We start from the raw sequence: 22,898 nt of genomic DNA on the forward strand, positions 1-22,898 counted from the left end.
TTGAAGTGACGGTAAAGTTGAAAATGACAGCGTAATAAATATAAACAAAAATAAGTTTCACGTTACAACGTCGAATATTTGGCGAAATAAAACAGTTTGAATTATAAATGCATCTATTAAACTTTATTCCATAAAGAAACACCATTCGAAACTTTGCAACACTCAATCCGGATGTTTACTTCTGTGCTTTCAGTAGGACATGCAGTTTAAAAAAACAAAAACAACACAATAACCCTTCTACCATTTGTAGTAACCTCATACATACCAGTACTATGCGTGTTTGTTCGTTGCATCACAAAATTATAGATTAGCTTGAAAGTCAGTTGTCATTCCCTCATCCACTCTGAGATCTCCGACATGTTTTAAATTCCGCATAAATAATAAATACTTTTGAAGTCGTCGTGGCCTAAGGGATAAGACGTCCGGTGCATTCGTGTTGAGCGATGCGCCGGTGTTCGAATCTCAGGCGGGTACCAATTTTTCTAATGAAATATGTACTCGGCAAATGTTCACGATTGACTTCCACGGTGAAGGAATAACATCGTGTAATAAAATTGAAACCCGCAAAATTATAATTTGCGTAATTACTGGTGGTAGGACCTCTTGTGAGTCCGCACGGGTAGGTACCACCACCCTGCCTATTTCTGCCGTGAAGCAGTAATGCGTTTCGGTTTGAAGGGTGGGGCAGCCGTTGTAACTATACTGAGACCTTACAACTTATATCTCAAGGTGGGTGGCGCATTTACGTTGTAGATGTCTATGGGCTCCAGTAACCACTTAACAACAGGTGGGCTGTGAGCTCGTCCACCCATATAAGCAATAAAAAAAAAATACTAATTTTTCGATATTACGTAAATCCTATCTAAAATGGATATTACAGCGACTATCGCATTCACAATAGGGAAGCATACGCATAGCGCGTTACCGTGGTAACGGTTGCTATGCGACTGGTAGTTTAAGAAACAGAGTGACACAAGCAACTCTTGTACCCGGAAAAATCTGTATCTTATCTGAAGCATTAATGTAAAGAGGGTGAGTTGGTACAGTAATGAAACCAGACTTTTTCACAGCTGAGATCTTACAAAAGTTGAAATGCTAAGATATATACGTAAGCTAATGTGATTTAAGTAATTTTACTTAACATTTATTGCATACTGAATATTGTTACAAAACAATTTGTACATATCTAATACATACGAGTTATGTATCTAAGCTGTCACAATGAAACGATAATCTGATCTTCAAACAACGAGTACTATGAATGATGACAGACTAAATTAACTTCAATAACGTTAATTTATCTTAACGATAATAATCTGGTCGTCACATAAACATTATTTAAGTGTTAATACTTTAAGGCATTTTTCATTATGTGTGATCTACAAATTGTAGATTTGTGGGGAATCCCACATTTTTTGGATTTCCTGTAATTTCCAGAACTATTTATTAACTTGCAACACATAGTAAGTTCTCCGTAAGTACTATCAACATTATAAACAAACCATCAATAAATCGTTAATGCTACAAACAAACAGATCGTCAACTTTCTCAGTACTGCAATGCTTTTGGACATTTTTTTATGTGTGATCTACAAATTGTAGGTTTGTGGGGAATCCCACATTTTTTCTGATTTCCTGTAATTTCCAGAACCATTTATTAACTTGCAACACATAGTTAGTTCTCCGTAAACCATCAACAAATCGTCAACGCTACAAACAAACAGATCGTCAACTTTTCTCAGTACTGCAACTTTTGTACATTTTAAGCTATAATCTACATTTTAAGCTATAACTATACGTATCTAGCAACCCTATGCACTTTAAAATAGATTCTATGTTAGTATTTAAAATAGTCTCGTATAGTTTATCTATGTACTGTAATCTGTTTAGTATAAATTGTATTATCTATGCAGTTAACATCTATGTTGTAAATTAGTCTATAATCTATGGCTATCTACAGTATAAACCTTGTCTAAGAGGTAGACTTTTCTTGTTAATATCGATTGTTCGCGTTTAGTTTTGACGTCTCGAGCCTTTCTTGAAAATTAAATCTGGATTTTTGAGGTTTTATCTGGAAGTATTGCATTTGGAAGATACCTTTACCCATAAAATGTATTAAACACTCCTTTACCTTGACTTTTACAAGAACCACTATCGTAGCGTTTTATTTGCGAGTTCAGACAAACAGCTTCAACATTATAAATTATTCTTTAGTGACATTCTTAATTGTTTAAGACGAGCAATTAGTTTATTTTATCGTAAAGATAAAGGCTCAAATCAAAGAGCCACAAATTAAGACACTGTTATTTATATCTGTGTGAAAAGAAACGTACCTATTAATATTTTTGACGAACATCTTAGTTGTCTGTGGAAAAACGAAACACGAAATTTGGTTGTCTCTGTCTAAATTAGTACAAGAAAAATAATAAATGCAAAATTACTTAGATCGTATAAGTGATTACAATGAAGTCTTTTAAATAGCTTCAATGCAATATTTTTTTACTTATGAATTTTTATACAAAAATAAAGAATATAGAATAATTAAATCTGTTGATATAGAATAATGTTCTCAGATCGATGAGTTTATTTTATATGGAGCGAAACAGAGAGTGACAGAGAGCATACTCTGTCCCTTTCTCGCCAGTCTTGCCATAGATACGCGTTGATCTCGTTAAGTGGCAAGTAAATGAGTGCTCGTGTATGTGGGGTGGCAGTGCGCTCTTCAGACGGTAAGGGTACAGACGCCGCGGTCCCGGGGCCCAGGTTTTCGTCAGCGCCATCTGTCGAGCGTTAGTGATTCCGATTCGGCCTCCGCTCTGAAGTCATCCTGGAGGGCGCCATCTTCCCCTTTCTTCCTACGGTTTCTGTCAACGAACCGAATTTAGTAATTCGAGATTGCGCTTTTTTTAAAATTTTAAATGGTAAGGTCTTAGTATAGTTACAACAGCTGCCCCACCCTTCAAACTGAAACGCATTACTGCTTCACGGCAAAAATAGACAGGGTGGTAGTACCTACCTGTGCGGACTCACAAGAGGTCCTACCACCAGTAATTACGCTAATTATAATTTTGCGGGTTTGATTTTTATTACACGATTTTATTCCTTCATCGCGGAAGTCAATTGTGAACATTTGTTATGTACGTATTACCAGGTACCATTACCGTATTACGAGGTACCAAATTTTAAATGTTAAATGATTTATGGTTGATGAGATTTCAAATAAAAACCGTAACTAATGAGAAGACGCAAAGACACCATCCCCATGCCCGTTACGGTCACGAAGTGACCATGCATGCCGGCATGATCGTGGGACATGCTTGATATTACACAATCAACAATCCGACCCCACGTCTCAAGGCGGGGTGGCCTCACGGGGTTGGATAGCTTCACAATGTCATCTCGTTTAACCATTTCAGTAAACTAGTTAACATTAAAGGGATTTCATGACCTGGTAACTAAGACCTTTAGGTCAAGTCTTATTTTAATTTTAATGAAAACTTTTTTGTATGAAAAATGATTTTATGAAATGGAAACGAAATGAGATGAGATGATATGGTAATTTACTAAGACTTTTTCAGTGCACTTTTTGGAAGATCCCCAGAAGTTTCGTCCAGCGGCTTTGTTTTATTTTCCCAAATTTGTGCACTTTCACAGATACTAAACAGTTAATAAACCATCGTTATTACACATTTAAACGTGAAGAAACACTAAATAGACAAAATAAAACAAATCACACAACTTCACTCCTCGCGTTCCCGCCAAAAAGTCCACAAAGCATTTGACTGCGACCGTATTAATGGGTGGGGCTGACCCACCTATAAGTCCCTCGGGTTCCACTTACTGTTATACAGTCCCTCTCCGAGGTCGTTTTAAAAATAAATTACATTTAATTTAAATAAAATTTATTGATTGATATTATGTATTACAAAGGGGAGGGAAACCTTAAGCTAGTGATTGACGCGAGAGCTCAGAATAGAGACTGCCTGAAAAGCGAGCTATTTTTATTTATTTATTGCTTATATGGGTGGACGAGCTCACAGCCCACCTGATGTTAAGTGGTTACTGGAGCCCATAGATATCTACAACGTAAATGCGCCACCCACCTTGAGATATAAGTTGTAAGGTCTCAGTATAGTGATTTTACTCAGACCTGTCGTGCTGTATGGATCTGAGTGTTGGGCGACGAGATTGAAGCATGAAAGAGGAGTGCATGCGGCAGAGATGCGAATGTTAAAATGGATGTGTGGAGTGACAAGAATGGACAAGATAAGGAATGAGTATATCAAAGTAGCCCCGGTAATCAACAAATTAAAGAGCGGACGGTTAGCGTGGTATGGACATGTGATGCGCAGAGAAAAGATGCATATGACTAGGAGATGTATGGAAATCGTAGTGCGAGGTAGAGGGGGAAGAGGTCGACCGAAGAAGACATGAATGGAGTGTGTGAATGACGATATGAGAGAGAGAGAGAGGAGTGAGTATTGAGATGACGGCTGATAGAAGAGGATGGAAGAAAAAAATAGCTGTGCCGACCCCACCTAGTGGGATAAGGTGGAGAAAAAGAAGACTCAATGAAACTGCTGACAAAGCATAGATATCGAAATGTATGACCGAGGGCTGTGTATTTAGGGTTCAAGTAGACGGTTATAATAGTACGCACGGATATCGTTAGAAGCGCGGGTGCGTGGGTCCCCCGCCCCAGGACCTACCTCTTGGGATACGGTTCCTTGAGGTGGAAAGTCTTGTAGTGGAGCTTGACGCTGTTGCTTTGCGTGAAGCGTTTGTCGCACAAGGAGCACGCGAACGGCTTCTCGCCAGTGTGCGTCTGCGGCAACAATATCGACACAATGCATTCAGGTTATTCTCATTTGTAGGGTATGAAAAAAAAACGTAAGCTTCGACTGTGTTTTTTATTTACTGCCTTGATGGGTCGACGAGCTCACAGCCGACCTGGTGTTAAGTGGTTACTGGCGCCCATAGACATGTACAACGTAAACGCGCCACCCACCTTGAGATATAAGTTCTAAGGTCTCAAGTATAGTTACAACGGCTGCCCCACCCTTCAATCCCGAAACGCATTACTGCTTCACGGCAGAAATAGGTAGGATGGTGGAACCCATCCGCGCGGACTCACAAAAGGTCATACCACCAGTCAGTTAAAAATCATGTATACAATTTTATACATCGATATTAGGGTTATCTGTTTAACAATGTAGTTATAGTACAGGCAGTACAGTTTGTTTCGCCTGTTCTTCTCAGGACTGTGGCTTTTTTTGGAACCGGAGAGTTAACATGGTTATTTATATTTTGACATTCAACAAGTGTGTTAAACTGACATCTAAGTTGATATAAATGATTTTGAATTTGAATTCGAATTTTGCACTCACCAGCTGGTGCCTCGTCCAGCTGCTCTTGGAGTTGAAGACGACGCCGCACGTGGTGCACGTGTACAGGCGCTCGCGCGTGTGCGTGTTCAGGTGCGACTGGATGCTCACCGGCTGACACACACAGAACACGTGGCTATAGTAGTCTTACGCGCTGGGGTTCGGGATAAATAAAAATTTCACCAAAGCACAACTTAAAAACTGTATTCGACACTTAAACACCCAACGATTCGCTTCAGGTGATCCGTTCGCTGTTTCGCTTCGAGTAGTTCCGATTACTGACTGACTGCGTGCCATCTCTACAATGGTTTTGTAGCCGATACCTCATCTCTAGAATTATCGAGAATATTCTACACATCCTTAGTAGTAGTTTCCGCGATCTGTGCATAGATGGCGTTGTACTTCTCGAGCGTTCTGGGCGCTACTAGATCCTTCGATATTCATTCGACTATTCGGCGATAGATGGAGTTACTCTTTCCGGCGTAACAGTGGTATAGTACTGGTGGTAGAACCTCGCGTGAGTCCGCACTTGTAGGTACCACCACCCCGCCTATTTCTGCCGTGAAGCAGTAACGCGTATCGGCTTGAAGGGTGGGGCAGACGTTGTAACTATACTGAGATCTTAGAACTTATATTTCAAGGTGGGCGGCGCATTTACTTTGTAGGTGTCTATGGGTTCCAGTAACCTTTTAACACCAGGCTAGCTGTGAGCTCGTCCACTCATCTAAGCAATAAAAAACAAAAGTATATACAGGGGGAGTGGCAGCTGCCGCCATCTTGTTTTCCGGGTTGAAGAGTGATCTTTTTTCCCCCACCTATTCGCTGGTAGCCTAAAGTTCTATTCCAGTTACGCTCCAACGGGTAGGTGAGCTCACGGGCTCAACCTGAGAGATTTTTTTGTTGTTGTTGCTTAGATAGGTGGACGAGCTCACAGCCCACCTGGTGTTAAGTGGTTACTGGAGCCCGTAGACATCCACAACGTAAATGCGCCACTCACCTTGAGATATAAGTTCTAAGGTCTCAAGTAAGTTACAACGGCTGCCCCACCCTTCAAACCGAAACGCATTACTGCTTCACGGCAGAAATAGGCAGGGTGGTGGTACCCACCCGCGCGGACTCACAAGAGGTCCTACCACCAGTACAATTAACTAACACTAGCCCTAGCAAGAGCAGTGCTTCGCAAAATCTACCACCGGATTCGAATCGCGACTGAATGAGAGGATCCGGCGAGAAACTCAGTGGATATGAAGAGTGAGATGATTGTTATACAATTAATCCTCCTATAAGATGCTAGATACATTCCTACGACGAAACCGTGTTATATGAAACTAGAAGCCAGTACAAAAAGGGGGTTCAAATGGGTTCATAGTGCATAATGTAATTTTCTAAATAACTTTAAACAAAAATCTCGTTAACGTGTTGTAGAAGTAGCGTATTATTGGAGGGTTATCAGGACAATGAAACTAGGACTTCGACCTAGTGTCTCTATGTGGGTGGCGGCGTTCACGTTCCAACATCCCCGGGTATCGGCAACCAGAAAAATATCACAGCGATCATTATAGTGGATGAGTCGTTGGGGGGCGCGGGGCGTTGGGGGCGGGGGTGCGTACACCGGTCAAGGGTGCTCAACTTACAGCCAGCGAGACGCCGCATATCTCGCAGATGTGGCGCGGCTCGTTCGGGAAGAACGGCGTCCGGGGATGCTCGGAGTGGTGGTGCTTCATGCAGGCCGCCTGCGTCGGGAACACCTTGCCGCACTGCAAATTGGACCTTAGGGTTAGTGTAGCAACGACATAGGGACTGCACTTGGTGAGTCCAAAAGTTATTTTAAAAATAAAATTTATTGACACTTGAATTGATTTGAAACAAAAATCTAAAAGAACTGGTACAAATTATATACGCTACGTTAAAGCCAAATCTGTTCTGCCGCATTTCACTGTCGGGTCGTCGTCATTACTGACACGACTGAAGAAGGGAGGTTTTGAAGGGTGCGGGAGGAATACCGTCCTCCCCGGGAGCTTTGCTCATTCGTTTTCATGAGGAGGCGCAACACGCTGGGAGTGACTAACACGTCAGCTCCCAACTCGACTCCCAGCGATTATGGTTTAAGGAATTGGATTACGCCCTCTGACACCTCTGGATGGAATGCAGCCATCAATGGTACAGAGTCACTCGAAGTGAACTGCCGTTCTGCGGGTTTGCCAGGACTTCGGCGCAAGCTAACGACGTAAAACACCGACTTCCCCCCTCGTCCACCAAGGGACAAAGGGGGGTTAGATTGTGGGTGAGCCGGCGACAGGTACGGTAAAGGGCGGCCATTGTACGGTGGTCGGACGCGTCCTACAGTCCCCCCTCTCAGAAGTCACCCCAGAAAGTTCGCACCTTACTCGCGAGCTCATCCTCAAATCTGTTTCTGTCCTGGGACATCTGCTGCGTTTCTAGTAATATTATATTAGTAATTTCTTTGTACTAGTGGTCCCGGGATAGTCGAAGTTCGACTATAATTAATTGAAATTTGAACATTATTATGGTTCTAATTATAGATTTCGCCAAAACCACACCATAGACAAATATTAAAGATTAACTTATTCTCAATTTTACCACGGACTTTAAGTAATAACAAAAGTTTGACAATAAACGAAGAGTATACATATATGTGTGTGTCAAATACATGGTAGTGTGTGTAATGTTTTTTTATGGATTTAATGTATTATTAAAGCATAATTTAAAAAAAATATTATTATTGTATTCTGCACTCCTTCTCTATATTCTCTATAAGTGTGGGAAATTTCATACTTCTCCGTCCGCGCAATTTTCGTAAAAGAGGATAGAAAATTTTTGCTTCACGTATTAATATATAGATAAAGACTACGCGTCCGAAACTGCTTTAGTCTGCATTTTTATTTATAATGTGTTGGTATTCAGAGGCATTTGTTAAACAGTACAACAGCGATACTTCCAGGCTAGTTCATTAAGTTAGTACCATCAGCGAGACACAGATGGCGCGCGTCTAATCCAAGATGGCGACTATTGACACTCACGTAGCTGCAAGTGGTCGGCTTCCGGGGCGTCCTCGTCCCTTTCCGCCTCAGCACCTTGGGACAGGCCGGCGCCGGTACGTCTTCAGCCATCGCTCTGGAGGACAATACGACAACATTACTGCGCGCCATTACTGCACACAATCCTAGATGTGGCCGAATGCCCCGCTGTATAACTGATACATGAACGAATTGTAATCGCCACTTTCCTCGGTTTTCCCGAATTGTATAAAAAAAATATTATTCCCGAAGGTTCCAATACTAAGAGATTTCTTATACCCTCATGCCCCTAGACAGGATATGAGGCCAGAATGATATTTTTTTTTTATAAAATTCGGTCCTTGAAGTTTATGAGAATCGCACTAAAAGATTTTATTACAGACAGATAATGAAACTCATTAAAAAGCAATTACAAATCGCGTTAATCCCTCCCCACCCCTAAATCGGGATCCCTGCATCGTTCAGGTCGTCGCTGGCGTCACGAATCTATCACAAGACCCCAACCCCGCGTCTCAAGCTGGTCTCCGGTAACCATTTACCATCGGGCAATAAACAAAAACAATCTACCCTCTTGTTTATTTAAATACGCGACGTTATTGATTAGTCCGTGTTAGACTACATTTTTTACTGGTGTTAGGACCTCTTGTGAGTCCGCACTTGTAGGTACCAATACCCTGCCTATTTCTGCCGTGAAGCAGTAACGCGTTTCGGTTTAGAGGGCGGGGCAGCCGTTGTAACTATACTTGAGACTTTATCGATGGCGCATTTACGTTGTAGATGTCTATGGGCTCCAGTAACCAATTAACACCAGGTGGGCTGTGAGCTCGTCCACTCATCTAAGCAATAAAAATATAAAAAAGACGTTGTCGTCGTGTGGTGGGTGGGTGCTTTGGACAAGTACCCACTCTGGCTCCACTGAGTGCATGTCTGAGTGAAAAAGATGCTCCTCAAAAGCTTCCTTCGTCTCGAACTTGATGTCGCAGCGCTCGCAGTACGTGTTCACCTCGCCCTGCTGCTTCGCGCCTCCTGCGGACTGTGGACAACACTTGGCGGTGACGCGGTGCCTTCGCAAGACGACTGCAAGACCCGTCTGGTGGCATTCAGGCATTAGATAACAGCAAGTGTCATAGATCAGCTTGAGACATGGGGTTCAGTTTTAAATAGTTTTCAAACTTAATCTATATGGAACATTAAATGTCTGTCTGTTGGGAAACACAAAATGTGACTGACTGATGAAAAACACAAAAGTTTATTTAAAAAATATACTTATATTTCAAAACACATCACTGTATTACGGCAAACGTAGAAAGAGCCATCATAATAACCATCTTAAATAAAAACATAAATGTTATTCTTTCATCGTGATAATCGTTCGTAAGTATATATACAATAGTAGCAGAACATTTGGCCCCAAACGCTACAAAATTCACTTCAATAAATCAATTTCAACTAGTTACAACATCTATGTCATGAGACGATCACAAATACTTGCTGCACATTTCTACAGTTAAAACACCCCCCCCCCCAACATCCCCCATTTTTGTTAATCACTCCCTGATTAGTTAATAGGAGACCGCAGATGCAGCGTTAGGTTCCTCGTTAGGTCATCGTTCTCGTGGAACCCGTCGCTTTGGGACGAAAGGCTCGACGAGTAAATTAACCCACAGACACAGCCCACTGAGTTTCTCGTCGGACCTTCTCAGTGGGTCGCGTTTCTTGTGGTAGATTCTGCGAAACACTGCTCTTGCTAGGGCTAGCGTTAGCAACGTCGTTAGGTTTGAACCCCTTGAACTCACCTACTTTTTACGCTGAAATGGCCTCTCAAGTCCATCAGCTTAGGTAGGAAGAAAACAGCGTTAGGTTACGCACCGGCTTGTCGTCGATGTGCTTGGCCAGCTTGTGCAGATGCAGGCCGGCCTCGCTCACGAACGAGACGCCGCACAGCGTGCACAGGTACTGGCTGCGGTGCGTGCGCAGGTGCGTGTAGTACGTCGACGAGTGCCTGGAACGGGATATGTGCATGATATATAATATAATAGGTTGGGAAAAAAGGTCTTTTCGCATTATAGTATGTACGAACTTGTAATAAAATCTCTTTGGCTATACTATTTGTATCTGGCTGGTTTCGGTATCATTGAAAGTTTAAATTTTAAAGAAGATAATTCCAAATTCAATTTAGGAAAATGTGTGAGTTTTATTTATTTTTCGTACTGTCAAGATGAGTGAATCTAATGCAGAAATTCGATACATTTTAAAATTTTACTATAAATAAATAATAGTTTTAAAAAACTAAGAAAATACGCTTTTATAGAAAACCCAACTAAAAAATAGAAAATAAATTTCAATAAATTTGAATTGAAAATAATGTAAGAAAAAATGATTTTAATGTGAAAAACCGTGGGATGCATGGTATAAGTAGTTATAAATATTTTATGAACAGTTATGAGTAGAAGGGTTATTTTGATAATATCCTAAAAAGCACCCTACGCTATAAAAGCGTATTTTGTTAGTTTTTTTTAAATATTTTACATATTTATATTATATATTATAATATTTTAATATTTTATATTATAATTAATATTTTATTTAAATAAATGAATTTAATAAAATAAAACTGTACATCGACAGGTGAAAAGCTATTAGGTTTGGCTATTTATCTTTGTAATTAAAGATTGTTTTATTTGGTATTAGTATCAACAATTCTATGTTTTTAATTGAACTTCAATTAAGTTTATCCCATTAATAACTTAAGAATTTTTTTGTTATGATATTTTTTCCAAATTTTAAACTTTAATTAGTTCTCCTGTATATTTGTAAAAATGTCGCTTAAGCCAAACAGCCTTTCGCCTCTCAATACGTTATCGTTATTTGGAAAGGTCTAGGACTGACATAAATTGCTTTCAAATTATAGAGGAGGATCTGTGACCTTGTAAGTGAACTGAAAATTTTATTTAATATTAACTTTGGTGTTAAGTAACTGTTGTTCTGTGTGCTTAGTGCGAGTTTTTTAACGTTCTCGATAGCGTAAAAGTTAACTCAAATTTGTATGCAGTTGGAACAGCGCCCCTAGCGGCAAACGTACGCAAACGATCCCATTCCATAAAAATATGAGCTAACTTTTACGCTATCGAAAACGTTAGAAAACTCGCACTAAGCACACCAATGCATCGGAGACACACTTCGGGGTGAAGATAAGTCGTGGTGTGGTCTACTAGCTACAATAATATATGAAATTAAAAACATTTAGCCTTAACTATTTTATGGCTATTTTTAGATCAAAGCTTTTATGGTAATGTTAGTCATTGGTACGCATTCAGAAAAGCATATATAATATTAATTTATGATTCAAGCTCATTAAAAATGGTTGAATATCATTAGTATCAAATTTAGAATTAAACCCACCTAAATTCTTCCCCACAATGCTTACATTTCCTTATTACACCATTGTGATAATCTTCATGGAATACTGCAGATGATCTGAAATTTTATCCTTTGTGAAAATTGTATACAGAATTAGAAATATAACATATTGTAAACCGGTTTCATTAATAATGTTTCTGGAGTATTGCCATGTAATCTTTTCTACCATGGCTGTGGTTTCAATTTTGGTATAGTACAAAATGTGAGAAACTCTTAACTTATTACTCCTCCTGGTTCCTTGTTGAATAGTAGTTGCAGTAGTAAGGCATCTTGAGATAATGTTTGAGTACCACTGGCCTGCCTCTTTTTCTCAGATACTGGTAAGGTTGTAAATCTTTACTGTAAGTACTAAGAATGTCCTGTAGCTTCTTCTCGCTCTTATGCTTCTAAGTGGGGACAGCGCAGCATGTCTTCTTTTTCCATTCAAACATATCATACGGCAGCTCCGCACTGACGACCTTTTCACGCATTGTCTCGTTCACACAATCCATCTAAGCCTCATAAGGAAGTCCTCTCTACTGCCTCGCATTTTTATTTATTTTTATTGCCTAGGTGGGTGGACGAGCCCACGGCCCAACTGGTGTTAAGCGGTTACCGGAGCCCATAAATATCTACAAACGTAGATGCCACCACCTACCTTGAGATATAAGTTCTAAGGTCTCAGTATAGTTACAACGGTTGCCCCACCCTTCAAACAGAAACGCATTACCGCTTTACGGTAGAAACGGGCAGGGTAGGCAGCACCGCCTACCCGTGCGGACTCACAAGAGGTCCTACCACCAGTAAAGTTTTTGACCCTCTAAATTCATAATTTAGAAAGAACGAAGCTAATTGCTGCATCCCAGGAAAAATAATTGTTTGTAAACTAGACAAACTGTGGATCCTTTGTCATGGACAAGAATCAGCAAACACAGTCACCTAATTTATTTTTATATGATGTACTGGCGTTGCCCCAACCACGTCATTTAACATGATAAGCAGACGTGTTTAAAAGCTATATTAGTGCAAAATTTCACCTAAGTCCATTCAACTATTTTTTCATTATTAAATGACAAACATATGTACATACTTTCACATTTATAATACTGATTCAGATACTTACTCAATCGTACAAGTTAAATTACATCTCAAACATTTGTATATAGTGTAATGTCGGGGCATGTGTCTGTTCAGAAAGCACTTCCATTTGAAACGCATGTGACAGAACTTACATTCGATTGGTCCGAGAGTCTGAAAAGGTATTACACTTTACTACTTTCAGCTCTATTAGTTAAATGGTAAAAGTTACCAATTTTTTTTATTTTTTTTTGTTGCTTAGATAGGTGCACAAGCTAACAACCCACCTGGTGTTAAGTGGTTACTGGAGCCCATAGACATCCACAATGTAAATACGCCACCCACCTTGAAATATAAGTTCTAAGGTCTCAAGTATAGTTACAACGGTTGCCACACCCTTCAAACAGTAACGCATTATTGCTTCACGGTAGAAATGGCAGGGTGGTGGTACCCACCCACGCGGACTCACAAGAGGTCCTACCACCTAATTTTGCGGGTTTCATTTTTATTACACGATGTTATTCCTTCACCGTGGAAGTCAATCGTGAACATTTGTCGAATACATATTTCATTAGAAAAATTGGTACCCGCCTGAGATTCCAACACCGGTGCATCGTTCAACACGAATGCGCCGGACGTCTTATCCGTTAGGCCAGACGACCTAATTATCATTACTAAATCTCACCTCAGAATGACGTAATTTAGTGTGTCTGTCCAGCATATCCTGTTTTGAAAACCCTTTATAACACTGATAACATCTAAAAGGAGACTTCAAGAACTTGGGATCTTCTGCTTTGGCCTTAAAACTCTTCTCAGCCTCTTCTTCTGAAAGGTAAACAGTTAACCAGTTTTTAGGGTTCAAATAATTAGCTCTCTTTGTTTCAGCTTTAAATTTCTCCGTTTCCATATCTTCTACCTTCTTTGGCTTCTTAAATAATTTCTTTTTAATTTCTTTCCCATTTTTTATGCAATCTGATTTCTTTTTTCTAGTAACTCTCTTTTCTATGACAGGTTTTTTTATTTTAATTAATACTTCATCGTCAGATGAGAATTTATCTTCTTCTATCTTAAGGGACGGGTCTTCAATAGGTTGAATAGGTTCATCATCTACTTTCTCATCAACTAGTAAAGGTTCAGTGAAAACCTTGTCTTCCTGCTCATTCAGTAATGGTATTACATTATCTGTGAACACAAGCTCTAAATTCTTTTTGTCCTCAACAACTACTTCTTCTACAGCAGTTTCATCTATATCATAATCGGAGTTGTTACGTTCTTGGACATCTGAATAGTCACTCTGAGAATCAATTTCAATTTTTTCGATTTCCGGAACCCTTGTTTCATAATTTGAACTTCGGTGTCTTATTACCTGTGTTTTTACTCTTTCATTTGCGATGACTATACCTAGATTAGATTTTAGATTCTTTTTCTCTCTGTCTATTCTATTTACAGATGTGTAAGTAAGCTGTTGAAAATAAAAAATTTATATTGAAAATGAATTTGTAATTAATGTTAGTAATTTTTTTTGACGTTCAATAAGTATGTACTTTCATTTATGTTGAATAATTTTTTTTTGATTTGATTTGATTTGATACTAAGCCACTTTCATAGAATCTTGGTTACCAGGTGGTGAAAGCAAATAGGATTATGTAATCAGGATACAACATAAATTCAATATATGCACAAGAGCTAACTGAATTATTGACTACTTCAATTATTCTATTATATTCTGTTTAAGAGTTCTTTTGATATAATATCATTCGTAAATAAACATAGTTACTAATAATCAGTAATTTTTATTGCTCTCAACAGATAGTTGAGCTTACCTTAAATCTCAATTGTGGTGTATCTATGCACAAATGCATCATCACAGAGAGCGCTATGTTTCTGAAGCTTACACTGGTAACTTTACAATTTGGACTTTTTTTTTTTATTGCTTAGATGTGTGGACGAGCTCACAGCCCACCTGATGTTAAGTGGTTACTGGAGCCCATAGACATCTACAACGTAAATGCGCCACACACCTTGAGATATAGTTCTAAGGTCTCAGTATAGTCACAACGGCTGCCCCACCCTTCAAACCGAAACGCATTACTGCTTCACGGCAGAAATAGGCGGGGCGGTGGTACCTACCCGTGCGGACTCACAAGAGGTCCTACCTATCTTGGGTTTGAATTTACAATTAATTGAAGTAATGTGTGAATATGTGTTAGCTACATGTTTATGTGCTCAGTAACTACCTCATGGATTTGATTTTGTTACCTCGTGTCTTATTTGTATCATACATTGTCAGTACACAGTATGTTTTAGAATAGACTTATTATATCTAAATATACGACAGTTTCAAGCTTTTCCACTTATTTCTATTTTCAACAAAAAATCATATTTTAAATGAATTTCAGTTTATTTACTAACACTTCCTTTGATAAGGATCTCTTTGAGGGTTTTCTGTCCAATTTTGCATTTCTCCTTAAATTTGTGGAATTTATACAGCATTGTGGCACATTCATAACAGAAGCACTGAGGTAGTCCGTCCCGATGGTCAATCTGTAGATTGGGTAAACAAATAACTATACTTTTAACTTTAGGAAAAACTTAAGGTATAGGGGTGCACTAATTTTTTTTAGTGAGTTTATATTTAAATAGGCAGAAACAAAACACTGTTGACAAACTTTTATTATTTTATTAGGTTTTTTTTTTGGGCAGCTTTCGAATTCTTGACCACATTCTCGTAAATAACGACAAGAAATTTTTGCAATAGGATATGAATTATGTGAAGAACTATAAATTTCAATGTTTAACTGCTTTTTTTTGTTGGACCATGTCTTGTATGATGTCTAGATAGTTATATCTCAGTAAATCTAACCATTACATATTCGTGTTTATGTACATATTTGTGTTTACACAATAATCTTGATTAGAAAATGATTGATTGTTGTTGTTGTTTTACTATGACTTAATATTAATTTACATTTTTTAACATTTTCAATATTATTTACATATTTATTAAAAATAAAAAATAAAAACACTGGCTACATTCGTAAAGATAAAAATATGGATTTTTTTGTAACAGTATCAATTTAGTTAAAACAGAGCTATGTTTTTTTTTTCAAAAGCACAGAATTTATGTACCTTTTCAGCCATAATTTCTTCATAAAAACACTTTAACTGGAATCGATCGTATTTATACATTGTAACATCTTTGTTGAGGCATACCCGGCATACTTTTAGTTCAGGCATATCAGTAAATACAGGTTATCTAAATACTAGTGTATCTTATTCAGTTATTTCAGTGGAAACAAGAAAATTATGAAATGCTGAGACGCTAAAATCATTACACTGTGCACGGAACTTGACAGTTTGTGGCTGTGTTGCTGTTAGCAAAAATCTTTCGTATTCTTTGAGAAACTAACTCTAACTACATAATGGACCTGTCGATTCTATTAATGTATAAATATAAATACCTTATATTTTTTGCAACTTGAATCAAATATGTTCTGAACAATACTTTCAGAGTTACCTCTAGATTTTCTCTCGAGACAAAATATACTTTTTGGCGGAAATTTTAAAAATACTATATAGTGAACGAATGATTATTTTACTACTTTACCTACCCTACGTCTACGAAGACATTTCTTTGTTCATAAGTTCTGTAAGCAAAGCTGTAAAAAAAGTTTGAAATATTAAATTTGATTTTTCAAAAACGCCATTCAGCTTCATGCTTATTTTATAATTACTGTTGGAGTTTGTATATTAAATGTAATGGCAGGCAACACTTGACACTTGATTAGATTTCGAATATTAGAATGATTTTAAATGTTTAAAAAACAGATCATTGTATTCTCCTAAGAAAATGTCATAACTTCTCATCTACACACGGCAAGAGAAACATGAAATAGTTTTGTAAAAAAATATAAAGATAATAATTGTATTATGGTGTAAAAGTGTTCAAGCAATCTGCAATATAATTTTAATGAAGCAGTTGTGTTTTTAAATAGCCCCTCATCACCTAAAGAACCCAATCCCCTCAAATTTAACCATCCAACAATTAGGCTAAAAATGTGTAAAAATGCCTGTTATTTAATATTGAAAATTACACTTGCTTTTTTGTTGATTGTGAAAGAAGGTTTTTTTTTTCAAAAACAATATTCATTTAAACGAAAGTAATCGTACACAATGAAATAAAACAGAGCTGTAAGAGAAAACAAATATTAGTCAACAAAGTGATAGCATCGCTATACCGTAATCAAGCCGGACTTGTAGTAACGGGTTAAATTAAAATAATAAAGATTCAAGAGATATTGTAAGCTGTTAAATTAATTCTATCATATCTCTCTCTCAATCTCATCTCGTCAAAATTATGTTTCAAATCTTTTGTCAAAAGTAACCACAGCACATCCTGTTTTTTTTTTAAATATACTCACAGCCTTTTTTATACTTGCCTTCATGTTTTTTTTTATTTTTTTTTATTGCTTAGGTCGATGGACGAGCTCACAGCCCACATGATGTTAAGTGGTTACTGGAGCCCATAGCCATCTACAACGTAAACGCGCCACCCACCTTGAGATATAAGTTCTGAGGTCTCAGTATAGTTACAACGACTACCCCACCCTTCGAACCGAAACGCATTACTGCTTCGCGGCGGAAATAGGCGGAGTGGTGGTTCCTACCCGTGCGGACTCACAAGAGGTCCTGCCACCAGTGAAAAATGTTTCCAGTGAGTACTTTTTTTTCAAACTTCACGTTGCAGCTAGGTACATTGAGTAGAATGTGACATCAGCGACAGCCAAGCGTAAAAGTGTTTTCAATCAAAGCCAAGCTTTTTCCTAACTAAATAAACAAAACAAGCGATGATTGTGTGGTTCTAGCGTAACGCGAGCTCGTCTAAAAGTTTTATTAGCGGGTTAGTGGTATACGAACTTAAATTAGATAGGTTGAAAATTTGACCTTATTTTGTTATAACTATGCAAACTAATTTCAATGTAAGTGGCTGGTTTGTGTTATTCTACAAATCATAATACCACAGTAATTTAATTAAAAGTCATTCTGATGCTGCTACTACTAGACAACATTTTCTTTGAGATTGCCTACAGTACTGGGAGTACATAAGTATTATTAAAACGCGTTCAAGAATAATTTCAACGGCAATGGAATTACATTAAAAAAATTAAACCAGCTAAATTTATGATCATCGGTACTCAGTAGTAGCTTGGCTGTGCATCAGCTTGCTGACATCTATGAGCGACGGTAACCAGTCCACCATCAGATGGTTCATATGGAGACTCTGTTGCATTGATAATAAAAAGCGGATTTTCGTAATTACTAATGCGTAAAGGTAGAACATAGGTACTTCAAGTCTGGCAGTTTCCACCATCCCACCTATTTCTGCTGCGAAGCAATATGACTTCCGGTTGGTTGTGAGAGTAGTTCGACGAGCAAACTAACCCATAGACACAGCCCACTGAGCTTCTCGCCGGATCTTCTCAGTGGGTCGCGATTCCGATCCAGTGGTAAATTCTGCGAAGTATTGCTCTTGCTAGGACTAGTGTTCGCAAAATTTCTTGTATTGAGCACGCGAGCTCACCTCTCCGGGCGTAGCTGAAATAGCCCTCTTGGCTACCAGGGATCGGTAGGGAAAAATGTGACAGTAGTAATTGTGAAATATGATTGAGTAAAAATCTCATGTCGGAAGGTGAAGAAATAACATCGTGTAGTAGTCAAACCCGCAAAATTATAAATTACGTAATTACCGGTGGTAAGTCATCTTTTGAGTACGCACGGGTTGGTACTTAGGTACCATCACCCTGTCTATTTCGACCGTGAAGTAGTAATGCGTTTCGGTTTAAAGGGTGGGACAGCCGTTGTGACTATACTGAAACCTTAGAACTTACATACACCTCAAGATGAGATCGCGCAACCACCTAAGCAAAAAATAAATAAAAAAATGCCTGATCATCTACAGTCGATAGACTTTACTTTTAGGAGAAAATAGGGTAATACGAAATGATTCGGCGAGATCGATTCCGGCCTTTTAACACCGGTGGTATTATTATTACTTTTAACACCGGTTTATGTTAACGAGTCATTACGTTCGTGCCCTACCCTAGTCTTTTATGATATCAAGTGTAACATCTATGGATGTGACGGAAGTAGATTTAGTATTTATTTATTTAACAGTCTCTTGACTTCTAGTATCTATGTGTCGTATTTTATAGTGTTTATAAATTCATAATATATTTATTTATTTGTTGCCCTTGTAAGTCAAGTGGGCCAGATTGCATTCCTGCCGTGGTTTTGAAAACGTGCGCCCCTGAGTGGATACCTACGCTAACGAATTTGTATCGCCTCTCGTATAGTACTAATAGGGTTCCGTCTTCATGGAAGACTGCCTATGTCCACCCTATCCCCAAGAAGGTCGGTCGGACCCATCGAGCTATAGGCCTATCGCGATAACTTCCTTGCTTTCCAAGGTGATGGAGCGAATAATAAATACACATCTCCTGAAGTATCTTGAAGATCACCAGCTGATCAGTGACCGACAGTACGTTTTCCGTCACGGTCGCTCAGCAGCCGATCTTCTTGTAAAACTTACTCACAGGCGGGCTGAAGCCTTGGAGAGCAAGGGCGAGGTTCTTGCCTTCGACAGGGTCTGGCATAGAGCACTTCTGTCGAAGCTACCAGCTTACGAAATCCCCGAGGGACTGCAAGTGGATCGCTAGCTTTTTGCTCCACAAAGCCCATTTGAAGAAGGACATGGCATATCGCGCGGGAAACACGGTGGACGGGAGTTCATTTTAAAGCCGGATTATATCTGCTAGGTTTCTCAGAAGTTAGTACCTAAATCAATGGTGAACCTACTAAAAGACAAAAATATTTACACGAAGAAATAAGCCAGAACACATACTAGAACTTATTGAGTTAATATTAAAAAATAAATCTGCTTCCAATAAAAAAAATGAAAATGCAAAATGTGTACAGTGAAATCCGAAGGTATAAAAAAATAAATAATTAAAATCTATTTTTCAAAAGCTATTCTTCAAATTTCTACTCTTTTTTTTTACGATTATTGCTCGATGTAGCTGATAAAGCTAATACCAAGGAAAAGTTCCATAAGCAGTATGTTCCATAAGGCTATTTGATAAATCGGTAAATATGAACTCATTACCCACTTCCCTAGTTCGCGACTACGTTTTATTGGGGTCAGCTTCACTATCTGTACGGTTATATCCGGCTTTGAAGTCGAGCCCAGATTTCGGCCTTATAACTTTTATTTTCGATCTAATTCTAGTTGACCAGATGTATTTACTTTATCGAATAGGGTGAATGAATAATATTGTAAAATAAAATAGCTAGCTTTTTAATGTGTTTGAGATATAATTTTAATAAAAATAAAAGTATTTCTTCGAAAAAGCCATTAAGCTTTGTTGTGCATAATTTTGAATTATGTTTAACCAGTGTGTATGTATGTGTATCCATACACACACAAATTTAGATAGATTGGTAGTAGTTCTATTTTTCCAACTGGAAATACAAAGGTATACCATACAGCCTAATGTTAAATATTATTATTTTTTATGGAAAATTATAAGATGGCGTGAAATGAAATGAAGTTGATAAGTTTGAAACATTAATCAATTGGCATCTACACGTCATCTCGGATCCTCCCGATCCACTAACGGTGCTTTTAGGTACTTCAAGCACCGGTCACCGTTCACGTCGAACCCGTCGAAGGGCTCGACGAGTAAATTAACTCCCAGACACGGCCCACTGAGTTTCTCACCGGATCTTCTCAGTGGGTCGCGTTTCCGATCCGGTGGTAGATTCTGCGAATCACGGCTCTTGCTAGGGTTCGTGTTAGCAACGTCATCAGGTTTGAGGTTGAGCTTACCTACTAGTTAGGGTTACGCTGGAATAGCCTCTCAAGGCTACCAGCTTGGGTAGGAAAAAAAATTAAAAAAACAATTGGCATGAAATGATATTATTATCGGATGAAATTTAATCTCAGTAAAAGGGCGGTTATTTACAGAGACTTTTTCAGTGGACTTTTCGAAGATCGCGAGAAACTAGGTCCAGCGACTTTGTTTCATTTTCCCATATTTGTGCACATTCACAGATACTAAACAGTTAATAAACCACCATTATTATACATTTAAACTTGAAGAAACACTAGATAGACAAAATAAAACAAATCACACAACTTCGCTCCTCGGGTTCCCGCCAAAGAGACCTTGAAAAGATTGGTTTTTATTATTAACATAGTTATGCTACCGGGAATCGTGACGTGAAGGATAGCCATAATCCTAACACCTACCTTCAGACACACAAACAAACCACAACAGCAATTAATAAACGTAAACGAGCCTGTGCTTTCTATAAAAGAATTGTGGTTAATTTATTGAAGTGAAACTTCTTTAGAATCGTTTTGATTTCAAACTCAATGAAACGAAATGAAACGAAACGAAAAAAGAAGTCCATACAATTATTTCTATTTGGTTTGTTATCAACAGATGTCGCTGCACGTAAATTCAACAATTCCTGAATCGCGCTAACGAGATGGTACGCAGTTGATAGAGGTTCTCGTATTTCTCTTGCTAAATCAATAGTAACCTGGAGTAGAGATACAGTGATCATGTAGGCAGTTCCCCGGGGCAAGTACTTCGCGCGCCTTTTTCAAGGCGTAGTCTCCTGTGAGAAATTGGGGGAGGTGAAGGACCTCGGCCCTTCTCTTCTCCCCTTCTTCCTCTCAGGAGGCGCCGGAGTCCGACATAACCCGGTCCGTTACCCCCCTCGACCGGGTATCCGTAAATGGATTCCCCAGCGTTAAAAAAAAAAAAAAAAAGGGTGAGGCTGCTCTATTGCACTACGGGGTGGTCGACCCTTGCGATGATTTTTATTAATAATAAGTTTCACTTCTACCGTGTGTGACTTGCACACACACGCACTTTAGAATAAGATGAATGGAAGAACCAATGACTAATTATTTTTTCAAATCATGATCTTTTGGGTAGTTTAACTAAATACCCGACTGAAATAAAGTTGCGGGATGTGAAGCTATACGACCGCGCGCTGAAATCACCATGACAAAGGACCCGAAGCGAGCGCGTTAGCCAATTAAATTGGGCACGGTGTTGATACATGTGGCTTGCTACCCTGACTATTCTATTACTGAGTCTGCATTCAATTTCTGGCCATTCGGAATCTAGGTGCACTTACTTGTTCTTTTAAAGTATGTGTGTAAAAGAGAGTATGTATGAAGTCGTTGTGGCCTAACGGATAAGACGTCCGGTGCATTCGTGTTGAAGCGATGCACCGGTGTTCGAATCCCGCAGGCGGGTACCAATTTTTCTAATGAAATACGTACTCAACAAATGTTCACGATTGACTTCACGGTGAAGGAATAACATCGTGTAATAAAAATCAAACCCGCAAAATTATAATTTGCGTAATCACTGGTGGTAGGACCTCTTGTGAGTCCGCACGGGTAGGTACCACCACCCCGCCTATTTCCGCCGTGAAGCAGTAATGCGTTTCGGTTCGAAGGGTGCGGTAGCCGTTGTAACTATACCTGAGATCTTAGAACTTATATCTCGAGGTGGGTGGCGCATTTACGTTGTAGATGTCTATGGGCTCCAGTAACCACTTAACACCAGGTGGGCTTTGAGCTCGTCCATCCATCTAAGCAATAAAAAAAAAAAAAAAAAAAAAAAAAAAAAAAAAAAAAAAAAAAAAAAAAAAAAAAAAAAAAAAAAAAAAAAAAAAAAAAAAAAAAAAAAAAAAAAAAAAAAAAAAAAAAAAAGAGAGAATTGTAGCTTGGGCTCGATTAATGTTCTTAATATTGTTACGCCATAAGAGTAACACCATCTATCGCCGAATAGCCGAACGAATATCGAAGGTACTAGTAAAATCGAGAAGTACAACGTCATCTATTGTCAGATAGCAGAAAAACGCATCGAAGCTACTCGACTTGCCCAGAATGTACTCGATAAATATAGGGATGTCTATAA

At 38.6% G+C, this 22,898-nt stretch overlaps 1 protein-coding gene and 1 long non-coding RNA gene across 3 annotated transcripts in view; one reads left to right on the plus strand and one right to left on the minus strand.

Moving 5' to 3' along the window:
• The window catches only part of LOC134200721 (uncharacterized), a 111,440-nt gene extending 88,743 nt beyond the window's left edge, over window positions 1-22,697 (plus strand). Inside the window, exon 2 of the long non-coding RNA XR_009975761.1 lies at window positions 22,575-22,697. This is a non-coding gene — a long non-coding RNA (uncharacterized LOC134200721). The remainder of the gene's footprint in view (window positions 1-22,574) is intronic.
• Window positions 102-16,265, minus strand: LOC101742964 (oocyte zinc finger protein XlCOF6). Of its 2 annotated transcripts, none has more exons than XM_004922461.5 (12): window positions 16,027-16,265; window positions 15,310-15,441; window positions 13,583-14,359; window positions 12,944-13,071; window positions 11,824-11,898; window positions 10,291-10,423; window positions 9,327-9,454; window positions 8,425-8,518; window positions 7,018-7,140; window positions 5,387-5,497; window positions 4,709-4,824; window positions 102-2,863 (listed from the first exon to the last, which is right to left on the minus strand). In XM_004922461.5, exons 1-12 carry the CDS (start codon window positions 16,132-16,134, stop codon window positions 2,770-2,772), a joined length of 2,019 nt encoding a protein of 672 aa, XP_004922518.1. In that variant the 5' UTR covers window positions 16,135-16,265; the 3' UTR covers window positions 102-2,769. The 2 variants fall into 2 exon arrangements, with proteins under 2 accessions (XP_004922518.1, XP_037873960.1); XM_038018032.2 differs by lacking the exon at window positions 16,027-16,265 and adding an exon at window positions 15,761-15,954.
• Window positions 22,698-22,898: the final 201 nt, after the last annotated feature.

The sequence above is a fragment of the Bombyx mori genome, chromosome 20, assembly GCF_030269925.1.
Source record: "Bombyx mori chromosome 20, ASM3026992v2".
Taxonomy (NCBI): Eukaryota; Metazoa; Arthropoda; class Insecta; order Lepidoptera; family Bombycidae; genus Bombyx; species Bombyx mori.